At 37.1% G+C, this 15,290-nt stretch overlaps 1 protein-coding gene across 1 annotated transcript in view; it reads left to right on the plus strand.

Moving 5' to 3' along the window:
* The window catches only part of ITGBL1 (integrin subunit beta like 1), a 271,140-nt gene that overhangs the window by 130,495 nt on the left and 125,355 nt on the right, over positions 1 to 15,290 (plus strand). Inside the window, exon 3 of the mRNA XM_049867217.1 lies at positions 10,287 to 10,433. Within this exon, the coding sequence (XP_049723174.1) occupies positions 10,287 to 10,433 (147 nt within the window). The remainder of the gene's footprint in view (positions 1 to 10,286; positions 10,434 to 15,290) is intronic.

Genomic DNA, 15,290 nt, shown 5'->3' on the forward strand with positions numbered 1-15,290 from the left:
TGTTGCTTTTCTAAGTGCAGGAGATACTAAGGTCTACTGTGAATATGGGGGGATTTTAAGAACCCTAAAAAGTAATCAACACACAAACACAAATGCACTGATACAAACACACACACACGTGTTTGTATTTATTATATATATAATATACAGATTATATATATAATGTATATACATGCATTTGAGTATAAACATGCATTGCTTAGCCCTTTCACATCTTTAAACTATTATTCAGCCACAATTAGTCATTTTATTAATTTGTTAGTGGGTTTGCCTATTTATTGTTGTGAAATGTGTACTTTCTCCTGGAAGATTTCACATAACTGTAACCCAGGTGTGCTGTTACTATTTGATTAGTTTTGTTTTTTCTGTGCAATATGAGAGAAGGAGAAACATGACTCAGAGTTTGTACCTAACATCTATTTTTTTTTTTTTTTCCATTCTGCAGAAGCACCTCTCCAGTTTAGGATTGTGATTATCAGGACTGTTGTGTTAGGGCAACCTGCTCTCCAAGTACTTTCAGTGCAGATGTTAAGAGCTCACATTTTATTGACCGACACTGTTCTAAGTGCTTTATGAGTATGAACTCATTCCACCCTCATAACAGCCCTATAAGATAGGCACTCTTATTATCTCCATTTTACAGATGGAGAAGCTGAGATAATGAGAGATTTAAAATGTGCCTGAAGTTACTCAGCCAGCAAGTCGTGAAAGCAGGATTAGAACCCAGGCAGTCTGTCACTGGAGTCCACACTCTGAGGCCCTGCCTGATACTGCCTTGTGGAGGAGACAGGGATGAGGATGTATGCAGATTTTGCTCTATAGGCAACCAATAGAGCTTGAGATGGAGAAGGTTAAAACTTTCGGAAGATGGTTGGAAGAATATTATTAACATTTGTGTTAAATAAAGAAAAAAAATTTTTTTTTTTTGTTAAATACACACATACAAAAAGTTCTGGAAAAAAAAAACTTAAGTTTGGGGAGAATGTTGTTGTTGTTGTTGTTAGGAGCCATCGGGTCAGTTCCAACTCATAGCGATGCTATGTACAACAGAGCAAAACATTGCCTAGTCCTGCACCATCCTCACAATCACTGTTATGTTTCAGGTCATTGTTGCAGCCACTGTGTCACTCAATCTTATTGAGGGTCTTCTTTTTGGCTGACCTATGCTTTATCAAGCATGATGTCCTTTTCCAGGGACTGGTCCTCACAACATGTCCAAGTACGTGAGGCGAAGTATCACCATCCTTGCTTCTAAGGACCATTCTGGCTATTCTTCTTCCAAGACAGATTTGTTTGTTCTTCTGGCAGTCCATGGTATATTCAATACTCTTCACCAACACCATAATTCAAAGGCATCAATTCTTCTTCAGTCTTCCTTAGTCATTAACCAACTTTTGCATACACAAGAGGCAATTGAAATATGATGGCTTGGGTCAGGCACAACTTAGTCCTCAAAGTGACATCTTTACTTTTTAACACTTTAAAGAGATCTTTTGCAGCAGATTTGCCCAAAGCAAACTTGCAAATTGTGAGGAATGCTAAATATTATTTCAGCATCCAGTGCTATCACTTTAGGTTATCATATAAAAAGACAAAGTTTATAATGTTGCTAAGTCTCATGTATGCATGTACTTACATATAAAACATACATGTTTTCACACACATATATACTTATGTTGTTGTTATTTTTTGTTGCCATTGGGTCAATACCAACTCATGGAGGTCCCATGTGTTTCAGAGTAGAACTGTGCTCCAAAAAGTTTTCAGTGGTTGTGATCTTTTGGAAGTAGATCACCAGGCATTTACACACATATATAGGCACGCATACACACACACATACGGCATCTATATCTCTATTTACCCAGATTCCTTGGCATGTATATTTATCAATAGTGAGGCAGAAGGTAAGAGTGAGTGTCAAGCTTCATTTCTTTTTTCATAAAGCTGGGACGATTTCACTGTATAGTCTCAGATCTCCTATTCTGGTTATAACAGTCTAAGATTCTCAGATTCTAGTTTGATTAAATTCATTTCCACTGACTAAAAAATATTATTGGTGGATATGAGATAGCTATAGCTTAAGTGGCTTCTGTCATTGGCTGTACTTGATAGTGACAGACACACTTGAATACCCCAGGAGAGGACAAAAGGCCAAGGCAGAAACTTAAAAGAAATGAGGTCTCCCTTTATTGCAAAAAAAGGTAAAAGAATTCTTGCAAAGATTTCTGATAAATAGAATCTTAGAACTGGAAGCCAGAAGAGGCAAAGTGAACTAAGAACATCCATCATCTTATCCATTGTTTTTCCCTCTCTCTCTTTCCCTTCTCAAGACATCAGAAATATAGCATATACTCTTATTATCATGGACTATCATAGGGAAGGGAGGACTGGCATTTGGGGGGTAAGTGTATGAAACTGGGTGGGGTTGAGGATTCTATTAACACCACCTTAAAGAGACATAACTTGCATCTCTTGAAAATACTGAGCTTATAAAAAAGAGCTTATATACATATTTCATTTAGCAGATGAAAAATGTGGAAGAAATTTTAAAAAATTAAAGAGTCTGCTGAAGATCACAAATCTCACTGTGGCAGAATCTGTAGTGACACATAGGTGACTCACCAAGCTAGGGTTTGTGTGTGTGTGTGTGCATGTGTGCATATGTAAACATGTGAGTACATGTCTGTGTGCATAATAATTTCATAAAGTTAATACATCACTGAGAAAATAGAAAGTATCTTCTCTGACCACAATACCATCAAAGTAGACATTAACAACAGGAAGACCAAGGAAAAAAATCACTTACATGGAAACTAAATAACACCCTGCTTAAAATCCATTGGGTAAAAGAAGAAATCAAAGGTGGAAAAAAAATTCCTAGAATTAAATGAGAATGAAAACACATCATACCAAAACCTTTGGGATACAGCAAAGACAGCGCTCAGAGGTCAATTTATAGTAATAGATGCACACATCAAAAAAGAAGAAAGGGACAAAATCAAAACATTAGCTACACAATTCAAACAAATAGAAAGAGAACAGCAAAAGAAGCCCATAGCCACCAGAAGAAAGGAAATAATAAAGATCAGAGAGGAAATAAATAGAGAATGTAAAAACAATAGAAAGAATCAACAAAACCAAAAGTTGGTTCTTCAAAACGATCAACAAAATCGACAAACCACTGGCCTTATTGACAAAAGAAAAACAGGAGAGGATGCAAATAACCCAAATAATAAAAGAAATGGGGGACATTACAACAGGCTCAACTGAAATAAAAAGAATCATAACGGAATACTATGAAAAACTATACAACAACAAATTTGAAAACCTAGATGAAATGGACAGATTTCTAGAAACACTACCTGCCCACACAAAATGATATAAAAAACCTGAACAGACCCACAACAAGAGAAGCAATTCAAAAGGTTATCAAAAAACAAAAACAAAAAACTCCCCAAAAAAAAAAGCCCTGGCCCAGATGGCTTCACTGGAGAATTCTACCAAGCATTCAGAGAAGAGCTTACATCAGTACTACTCAAGCTATTTCAGAACAATAGAAAAGGGAGGGATACTTCTGAATTCATTCTTTGAAGCCAGCCTAACCCTGATACCAAAACCAGGCAAAGACTCCACAAAAAAAAAGTTACAGACCAATATCTCTCATGAATACAGATGCAAAAATACTCAACGAAATTCTAGCCAATAGAATTCAGCATCATAAAATATATATATATATATATATATATATATACACCATAACCAAGTAGGATTCATACCAGTTATTCAAGGATGGTTTAACATTAGAAAATCAGTCAAGGTATTTCACCACATAAATAAATGAAAAAAATCACATGATCTTCTCATTTGATGCAGAAAATGCATTCAACAAAGTCCAACACTCATTCATGAGAAAAACTCTCAATAAAGTAGGTATAGAAAGTAAATTCCTCAACATAACAAAGGGCATCTATACAAAACCAACAGTCAACATCATTCTTAATGGAGAGAGGCTGAAAACATTCCCCTTGAGAACAGGAACAAGGCAAGGATGCCCTTTATCACCACTCCTATTTAACATTGTACTGGAAGTCCTAGCTAGAGCAATAAGGCAATAAAAAGAAATAAAGGGCATCCAAATTGGTAAGTTGGAAGTAAAATTATCCCTATTTGCAGATGACATGATACTATACATAGAAAATCCAAAAGACTCCACGAGAAAACTACTGGAATTAATAGATTCAGCAGAGTGGCAGGATACAAGATAAACATACAAAAATCAGTTGTATTCTTATATGCCAATAAAGAGAACAATGAAAAGAAAATCAGGAAAATAATACCATTTATAGCCCCTAAAAAAATAAAATACTTAGGAATAAATCTAACCAGGGATGTAAAAGACCTATACAAAGAAAACTACAAAACACTACTGCAAGAAATCAAAAGAGATCTACATAAATGGAAAAACAGACGATGCTCATGGATAAGTAGACTCAACATTGTGAAAATGACAATTTTACCCAAGGTGATTTACAAATACAATGCAATCCAGATCCAAATAGCAACAACATTCTTTAGAGAGATGGAAAAACTAATCATTATATGGAAAGGGAAGAGGCCTTGGATAAGTAAAGCACTATCAAAGAAGAGGAAGAAAGTAGGAAGACTCACACTACCTGACCTCAGGGCCTACTATACAGCTACTGTAGTCAAAACAGCCTGGTACTGGTACAACAACAGATACATTGACCAATGGAACAGAATTGAGAACCCAGATGTAAATCCATCCTCCTATGATCATCCCATCTTTGACAAGTGCCCAAAGTCCATCAAATGGGGAAAAGACAGTCTTTTTAACAAACAGTGCTGGCAAAATTGGATGTCCATCTACAAAACAAGGAAACAGGACATATATCTCACACCATACGCAAATATTAATTCAAAGACCTAAATATAAAGGCAAAAACTATAAAGATCATAGAAGAAAAAATAAGACCAACGCTAGAGGCCCTAATACATACATTAACAGGATACAAACCATAACCAACAACACACAAACTCCAGAAGATAAACTAGATAACTGGGATCTTCTAAAAATTGAACACTTATGCTCATCAAAAGACTTGACCAAAAGAGTAAAAAGAGAACCTACAGACTGGGAAAAAATTTTGAGCTATTAAAAATCAGACAAAGGTCTTATCTCTACAGGAAAATCCAACACTTCTACAACAAAAAGACAAATAATCTAATTGAAAAATAGGCAAAGGAAATGGACCAACACTTCACCAAAGAAGACAATCAAGCAGCTAACAGACACCTGAGGAAATGCTTATGATCTCTAGCCATTAGAGAAATGCAAATCAAAATGACAATGAGATACCATCTCACCCTGGCATTACTGGCATGAATCAAAAAAACCAGAAAATAATAAATGTTGGAGAGGCTGCCGGGAGATTAGAACTCTTATGCGGTGCTGGTGGGAATGTAAAATGGTACAACCATTTTGGAAAATGAGATGGTGCTTCCTTAGAAAGCTAGAAATACCATATGATCCAGCAGTCCCACTCCTAGGAATATATCATAGAGAAATAAGAGCCATCACACAAAAAGACATATGCACATCTATGTTCATTGCATCATTGTTCACAATAGCAAAAAGATGGACACAACCTAGATGCCCATCAGCAGATGAATGGATAAACAAACTGTGGTATATACAAACAATGGAGTACTGCACAACGATAAAGAACAACGATGAATCTGCAAAGCATCTCACAACATGGATGAATCTGGAGGGCATTGTGCTGAGTGAAATAAGCCAATCACAAAAGGACAAATATTGTATGAAATTTACAGTATGTAGCTACAATTAAAACTCTTGAAAAGGTTTATACACAAAAAGAAACAATCCTTAATGATTACGAGGGAGAGGAGGGGTGGGGATGGAAAAACACTAACTAGACAATAGATAAGTGGTAACTTTGGTGAAGGGTAAGACAGTACACAATACTGGGGAAGCCAGCACAACTAGTACAAGGCAAGGCCACGGAAGCTCCATAGACACATCCAAACTCCCTGAGGGACTGAATTACTGGGATGAGGGCTGTGGGGACCGTGACCTTGCGGAGCATCTAGCTCAATTGGCATAACATGTAAATGTAGAAAATGTTCTACATTTAATTTTGGTGAGTAGCGTCTGGGGTCTTAAAAGCCTGTGAGCAGCCATCTAAGATGTTGCCCTGGCCCCACCCTGTCTGGAGCAAGGGATAATGAAGAAAACTAAAGACACAACGGAAAAATTAGTCAAAAGGACTAATAGACCACAACTACCACGGCCTCCACCAGACTGAGTCCAGCACAACTAGATGGTGCCTGGCTACCACCTCTGACTGCTCTGACAGGAATCACAATACAAGATACCAGACAGAGCTGGAGAAAAATGTAGAAAAAAACTCTAACTCAAAAAGAAAGACCAGACTAGCTGGCCTGACAGAGACTGGAGAAATCCCAAGAGTACCGCCCCCAAACACACTTTTAGCTAAGAAACGAAGTCACTCCAGATGTTCACCTTTCATCCAAGATTAGACAGCCCCATAAAATAAAACGAGACTAGAGGGTCACACCAGCCCAGGGGCAAGGACTAGGAGGCAAGAGAGGGCAGGAAAGCTGGTCATAGGGAACCCAAGTTCAAGAACAGAGAGTGTTGACATGTCATGGGGATGTTAACCAATGTCATAAAACAATATGTGTACTAGCTGTTTAATGAGAGCCTAGTTTGTTCTGTCAGCCTTCATCCAAAGTACAATTTAAAAAAAAGAAAGAAAACATATGGATTGCAAATAAGCATATGAAAGAATACTCAATACCAGTAGTCGTTTGGGAAATACAAATTAAAACAACAATGAGCTACCACTATAAACCTATTCCAGACCAAAAAACCAAACTCATTGCTGTCAAGTTGATTTCAACTCATTGTGCCCCTATAGAAAAGAAAAAAGGAAGGAAGGAAGGAAGGAAGGAAGGAAGGAAGGAAGGAAGGAAGGAAGGAAGGAAGGAAGGAAGGAAGGAAGGAAGGAAGGAAGGAAGGAAGGAAGGAAGGAAGGAAGGAAGGAAGGAAGGAAGGAAGGAAGGAAGGAAGGAAGGAAGGAAGGAAGGAAGGAAGGAAGGAAGGAAGGAAGGAAGGAGGGGGAAGAAGTAAGGAAGGAGGAAAAGAAGGAAGGCAGGCAGGCAGGAAGGAAGGGAGGAAGGAAGGAAAATGACAATACCAAGAGGAACAATTGGATCTTTCATATATTGCTGGTGGAATACAATATGACACAATCACTTTGGCAAACAATTTGGCAAAGCTTTACTAAAGTTAAACATATACTCCCATATGATCCAACAATTCCATTCCAGTACATTCATTCAAGATAAATGAAAGCTTATGTCCACGTAACAACTGCATTAAAATGTTTATAACAGCTTTATTCATAATTACCCAAAACTGCAAACACTCACAAGTCCTTTAACCTGTAAGTGGATAAAAAGCTCAGGTACATATATGTATGATGGCATACTAATCGGTGATAAAAAGAATGAACTATTAATTCATACAACACAGGTGGATTTTAAATCCATTTTGCTAAGTGAAAGAAGCCAGATCCAAAAGGATATTAGTGGAAAAATTGGTGAGATCAACACAAAGTCTGTAGTTTAGCTAATAATATTAAACCAATGTTATTTACTTATTTACTTTTGGTTTTGGTAACTGCGGTCATGTAAAAAGTTAACGTTCAGGGAAGCTGGGTTAAGGGTAGGTAAGAACTCTGTACTGTTTTTGTGACTCTTCTATAAGACTAAAATTATTTCAGAATAAAAAAAGACGTGAGCGGCTGAGCCTGCGTACGTTGGGGTTACTTTATAACTGGGGGAATCCCTGGGTGGCAAAACGATTAAAGCACTCCGTTACTAAGCAAAAGTTTGGGGGTTCAAGTCCACCCAGAGATGCCTCAAAAGAAAGACCTCGTGATCCACTTTCAAAAAATAAGACATGGAAAACCCTGTGGACCACAGTTCTAATCTGACACACACGGAGTGTCGCGAGTTGGAGTCAACTTGAGGCAACTGGTACTGTCTACAACTTGGGGTTCCCTGAATTATTTTTCATTAGCATACAATGTTTATTAACAAATAATAAAACTAAACCCTGGTGGCATAACGGTTAAGTGCTACGGTTGCTAAATAAAAGGTTGGCTGTTCGAATCCACCAGGTGCTCCTCGGAAACCCTATAAGGCGGTTCTACTCTGTCCTCTACGGTTGCTATGAGTCGGTTTCAACTCACAGCAATGGGTGTGCTAATTTGAGGTTTTATACATCATGGTGGTTGTTGTTGTTAGGTGCCATCTAGTTGGTTCCAGCTTTCAGTGACCCTCTGTACAACATTAAAGCTCGATCTAAACTGTAACAATTGTTTGGAACATAAACCAATGAAGATTTTTTTGAAAGGGAGGAGTATTTTATTATTAACATTGTTTAAAATTGCTGGTACATGTTAAAAAAAAAAAAAAAAGAAGAGGTCTTTTTGTCAGTTTTATTATTGTTTTAAAATTTTTACAGCCAATGTAAGTCATTTTTGCCTGCATCCGGGGCTTTCCACTCTTACTACCCAACTCTTGGCACACCACAGAAAACACAGCTGTAGGTACTGGGGTTGCGTGACAAGTTGTTTAACAATAAGCAAGATCTCCATGAGGTACTTCTATCTCTAGTCCTCTCTCTCTCTGTCATTTCTATCTCTGTCTCCATCTATTTCTTGTTGTTGGGTGCCTTAGAGTTGATTTCGACTTCATAGTGACTCCATGTCACAGAGTAGAACTGCCTCATAGGGCTTTCTTGGCTGTAATCTTTATGTGACCAGGTCGCCAGGTCTTTCTCCTGCGGAGTTTCTGGGTAGGTTCCAACCACCAACATTTCAGTTAGCAGGTAAGTGCTTAATCGTTTTGTGCCTCCCACCCACCCACTGCCGCTGAGTGGATTCTGATTCATAGCGTCTCTATAGGACAGAGTAGAACTGCCCCATAGAGTTTCCAAGGCTGTACATTTTTATTGACGCGACTGCCACATCTTTCTCCTGCAGAGTAGCTGGTGGGTTGGAACTGCTGAACTTTGGTTAGCAGATGAACACTTTAACCCCAAGCCACTGGGTGTCCTTTTATCTCCATAGTCATACTTTATATCTATCATGTATCTATCATCTATCTATCTCCAAGTATATATGGACTCAAGTGTCTATCTCCAAGTATATATAAACTACTTTTTACCTCTTTAAGACTTCAAAAGTACTTGAAGTCAAAGAAGTGTAGCTAATACAATGGGCACATTCATTTTGGTAGTTTATTTTAGCAGTTTATATAAAATATCGGTAAAGTACAGGAGGGAGTAAGTGTTGTTCTCTTCATCTTTTTTTTTTCCATATTTGGCAAAAAAAATTGTACTTTTTTTTTTTTACTGGTACATGTAAATGACTAAACCAAACCCATTTTTGTCAAGTTTTTTTTTTCCCCCATACTGATAAAGTCTGCATTTCCATTTGAAGCAGTTGGTTTTAATTTAAAAATAAAAAGCACCAAATTTTCCTGCATTGTGCATTAATGTATTTTAACTGGAGCATATCACGCTGACGGAGTAGATGAGTGCCCTTGCATTAACCAGGATATGGCTGTTATCCTTTTGACTCTTGAATCAAAGTTCCTCAACAAGAAACAAAGTATGTGCTTATTTTTTAAGTCAATTTTATACTGAGATAATATTTAAAACATCAATAAAATTCCATTACATATTTAATTCAAATAAATTAAGGCCATTATTTACCTTAGAGAATTTTATGTAAATTTCCTTACTCTGGATTTATGGCTTTATGTGTTGCAAAATAGAGTTAAGTAGAAATAAATTTTACAGGGTTTTTGTCATCTAAATGCTGAGATCTGGGTGGATTTTCTTTTTATCCTTAGTGTTAAATTTTTGGACCATTGTGGCTCATTAGTTTGTGGTTGGTTATCTACCATACTGTCTTTATGAACTAATTTAATTTTTTAGAATGATTTATCAAAAATTGATTGTTGAAATAAAATATTCATACTCAATTATACTGTATGTAATAGCATTATCCCTCAGCCAGTGTAATACACTTGTATCGAGAATTTATTACAGCTGAGTGCAGAATAATGTCACTCTTAGCACTTTAGTTACAATAATGGTCTCTTTTGAAAAACAATTGGAGTCTAACTGAATGTTGTTAAATCCTTAGGCCATGGTAAATGTGACTGTGGCAGGTGCAAATGTGATGAAGGATGGTCTGGGGAAGCTTGCCAGTACCCAAACAAATGTGACCTGACCAAGAAACGAAGTAACCAAATGTGTAAGAACTCTCAAGATATCATCTGCTCTAATGCAGGTAAGAATTCTCTCGTTATGAGGATGTGAAATGTGTGGCTAATTGCCTTCATGAACAACTGCCTCCTCTGCCATGAGACCCAAAGAACTGGATGGTGTCTAGCTGCCATTATGGGACATTTTGGTCAAAGACTCCTTTGAAGAATCCCAGTCAAAAGGGGGAAAATGTAGAATAGAATATCAAGTTCTAATGGAATCCAGACTTCCTGGAGCCATGGGGGCTGGAAGATCCCCAGAAACTATTGCCCTGAGATAATCTGTAAACCTTAAACCAAAAATATTCCCTAAAGTCTTCTTAAAACCAAACAATAGTTTAGTTTAGGTCAACTAGTAAAACATGTTTTCTTTGAGCATCATACTCTTTTAAGAACCATCTATATGGGATCAAATTGACCACAGCAACTCAAAAGATTATACAGGAACCTTAGGGGCAGAGAATTGATGTTAACAGGGGAAGAGCAACTCAGAAAGGGGGGATAAGAGTGGTTGCACAACTCAAAGGATGTAATCAATGTCACTGAATTGTACACGTAGAAACTGTCGAATTGGTGTGTATTCAATGTGTGTGTTCTCAACAACAACAACAAAATAAATACACTTTAGGAAAGAAAGGGTTCTCCTTATATGAAAATTCTTTAGTGAAATATTCAAATTTCGCTTTTTAATGGAAATGTGTAGGCTTGGAGAAATGCTAAACCTCTGAGTGAGGCTGAATTTGAGTATTTTTTTAGAAATGAAATTCAGATAAATCAATAGAAAATAAAACGTCATCTTGCTGAGACTGGCAAGTTTGTTACTCTCCAGCTGTTCCTAACGCATGCTTCACTCAGGATATTCACTGGAAACAACACCCGACAACGTTTTATGTAAATTGTGAAACGTGCTGTTGAATGCTGGATTAAATCTTTTAGAAAGGGTTTCTATGCACTGACTTAATTATTTTCTGTTACAGATCAAGGGTCTTTGAATTTATACCTTACCGTCAAACAGAACCAAAGCCTTTTTAGTTTGATAGAAGTTTCAAACTCACTGGGATGCATAACTCAGTGAAGAGCATCCTAACTGACTGATTTTTGGTTTGGCCAAAATATTTTTATATCTCATAGAAGTCACTTAAAAACATTTCTTAGATGCTTACAGAAAAGCTGTTAAGCATTGATTACCAAAACCATATAAAACAAAACAGCTGGAGTTGTGTTTTCAATGGTATTTAGTCAGCATTACTATAATTAAATCCCGTTTTAACATTTCGGCATGTGGAGGCTCAAAGTCAGTTTATCTCAGTCCTGGTTGAACATGAAAATCTGAAGAGGAGATTTATACAGTATCACCGCCCATTGCACCTGCAGAAGACCTAATTCAATTGTTTTCAGGTGTGACCTGGAATTTAGTGGGTTTTAAGGCTCTCCAAGTGATTCTAATGTACAGCCAGGGTCATGCGCCATTGCTCTAAATGCTGAAGATGAGGCTCTGACTACATGAGTGCAGATCTTCCGTCCTGAAGTTGGCGTTGTTGGCAGGGCCATCTGCAATCACAGCCAGGACCTTATCACAGAGCCTTTGATTGCAACAAATTGCTCCATGTAGGTTAAGTTCAGTGAGGAAGTTTTGCTAATAGAAACCAGGGCCATATCCAAAGAGATGTGAATGGATTAGCCAGGGACCATGACATATGGTGTTAGCAGTTAGTGACTTTCCGTGTTTGCTGATATCCTCCCGCCTCTAGTTCTTCAGTCTTTCCTTTCAAGATTTCTGTACCTCCGTTTATAATATCCACCAAATCAAAAGAAAACACACACACGCATACAACCTCTTTCATCTTGAAAATTCACTCTTCTCAAATTTCTTTCAGTAATAAGACTGCAATTCTGTGTTGTTTGTTTCTTAAAATTTCTGTTTTTGAATGAATCAATGGATGCAAGGCTGGATGGATGAATGGAAGGACAGGTGGAGGGATTGATTTGCAAATCAAATTCAGGTATTTTTTAAAAGAATAATAAATTATAAACAAAGAAGATTGTATAATATATATAGTCAATTGCTGTGCTCATAATTTACTTGGATTTCTTCCCCCTACCCTCACCCCCTTTAACGGGGTTATGATAATCATTCAAAATACAATTGAACTTATTGTTTCAGATTGCTTTTAGTTTTAGTTTTTTTTCTTCTCCTCTTGGCCTCAAGGATTTAGTTTTATCTTATAATATATAGAACATTAGCTTGTTTCCAAAAGACAAAACTATTCAAAAGAAGCGTCATCAGAGATTGACTCTTTTCCTTATGCTTTCCATCTTGTTTCCCCTCATACCTTGTAGGTAACTTTCCTTATTGCTTTCTCCTTTGTCTGTCTGTGTTATATTTTTATAAGATAAATAAATATATGTACTGTTATTTTTCATTTTTTCCTACAGAAAATGTAAGCATGTTATACTTAGTCTTTTATACTTTGTTTTCACTTCTCAACAATATCTCTTGAAATTTACTCCAAATCAGTTCATAAAAATCTTCATGATACTTTTTTCAGCTGTATAGTATTTGATTGTATGCATTTAACATAGTTTATTCAACCAATCTCATATGTTTGGACATTTAGGCAGCTTCCAATATTTTGAAATTACAACTAATGATCCTGTGAATGACCTGGTGCATACATATTTTCATACTATTGGAGTTCTATATTCTAGGAAAATTGGAAACTGTCAAAAATGAAGTGGAATGCATAAACGTTGATATCCTAGCCATTCATGAGCTGAAATGGACTGGTAATTGCCATTTTGAATTGGACAAGCATACGGTCTACTATGCTGGGAACAACAAATTGAAAAGGAATGGTATTGCATCCGTTGTCAAAAAAACAAAAACAAAAATTCAAGATCTATCCTGAAGTACAATGCTGTCAAGGAAGATCAGTTAATATGGCTATTATTCAAATTTACACACCAAGCACTAATGCCAAAGATGAAGAAATTGAAGATTTTTACCAACTTCTACAGTCTGAAATTGATCAAACATGCAGTCAGGATGCATTGATAATTACTGGTGATTGGAATGCAAAAGTTGGAGACAAAGAAGAGGAACTGGTAGTTGAAAAATATGGCCTTGGTGATAGAAACAGTGCCAGAGATCACATGATTGAGTTTTGCAAGACCAATGACTTCTTCATTGCAAATACCTCTTTTAACCCATATAAATGGTGACTATACATGTGGACCTCACCAGATGGAATACACAGGAATCAAATTGGCTACATCTGTGGAAAGAGACAGTGGAAAAGCTCAATATCATCAGTCAGAATAAGGCCAGGGGCCAACTATGAAATAAATCATCAATTGCTCACCTGTAAGTTCAAGTTGAAACTGAAGAAAATTAGAACAAGTCCATGAGAGCCAAAGTATGACCTTGGCCACATCCCACCTGAATTTAGAGACCACCTCAAGAATAAATTTGATGCATTGAAGTCTAATGACTGAAGACCAGATGAGTTGTGGAATGACATTAAGGACATCATACATGAAGAAAGCAAGAGGTCATTAAAAAGACAGGAAAGAAAGAAAAGACCTAAATGGATGACAGAAGAGACTCTGAAATTTGCTCTTGAACATCAAGTAGCAAAAGCAAATGGAAAAAATGATGAAGTAAAAGAGCTGAACAGAAGATTTCAAAGGGTGGCTTGGGAAGACAAAGTAAAGTATTATAATGATATGTGCAAAGGCCTGGAGTTAGAAAACCAAAAGGGAAGAACAAGCTAGGCATTTCTCAAACTGAGAGAACTGAAGAAAAAATTCAAGCCTAGAGTTGCAGTATTGAAGGATTCTATGGGGAAAATATTAAACGACGCAAGAAGCATTAAAAGAAGACAGAAGGAGTACAGTCACTATACCAAAAAGAATTGGTCGATGTTCAACCATTTCAGGAGGTAGCATATGATCAGGAACCAATGGTACTGAAGGAAGAAGTCCAAGCTGCACTGAAGCCATTGGGGAAAAACAAGGCTCCAGGAATTGACATCTCAACAAACGGATGCAGCGCTGGAAGTGCTCACTCATCTATGCTAAGAAATTTGGAAGACAGCTACCTGACCAACTGGCTGGAAGAGATTCATATTTATGCCTATTCCCAAGAAAGGAGATCCAAATGAATGTGGAAATTATCAATGTCATTAATATCACACGTAAGTAAAATTCTGCTGAATATCATTCAAAAGCGGCTGCAGCAGTATATCGACAGGGAACTGCCAGAAATTCAAGCCGGATCCAGAAGAGGATGTAAACCCAGGGATATCATTGCTGTTGTCAGATGGATCCTGGCTGAAAGCAGAGAATACCAGAAAGATGTTTACCTGTGTTGTATTGACTATACAAAGGCATTCAACAACGTGGATCATAACAAGTTATGTATAACATTGCAAAGAACGGGCATTCCAGAACACTTAATTGTGCTCGTGAGGAACCTTTACATAGATCAAGAGGCAGTTGTTCGGACAGAACAAGGGGATACTAAGTGGTCAAAAGTCAGGAAAGTTATGCGTCAGGGTTGTATCGTTTCACCATACTTATTCAGTCTGTATGCTGAACAAGTATTCTGAGAATCTGGACTATATGAAGAAGAAGGGGGCATCAGGATTGGAGGAAGACTCATTAACAACCTGGGATATGGAGATGACGCAACTCTGCTTGCTGAAAATGAAGAGGACTTGAAGCACTTACTCATGAAGATCAAAGATCACAGCCTTCAATATGGATCGCACCTCAACATAAAACAAAAATCCTTACAACTGGACCAATAAGCAACATCATGATAAACAGAGAAAAGATTGAAGTTGTCAAGGATGTCATTTTACTTGGATCCATAATCAACA

This window comes from Elephas maximus, chromosome 23, assembly GCF_024166365.1.
Source record: "Elephas maximus indicus isolate mEleMax1 chromosome 23, mEleMax1 primary haplotype, whole genome shotgun sequence".
In the NCBI taxonomy this organism is placed as follows: domain Eukaryota; kingdom Metazoa; phylum Chordata; class Mammalia; order Proboscidea; family Elephantidae; genus Elephas; species Elephas maximus.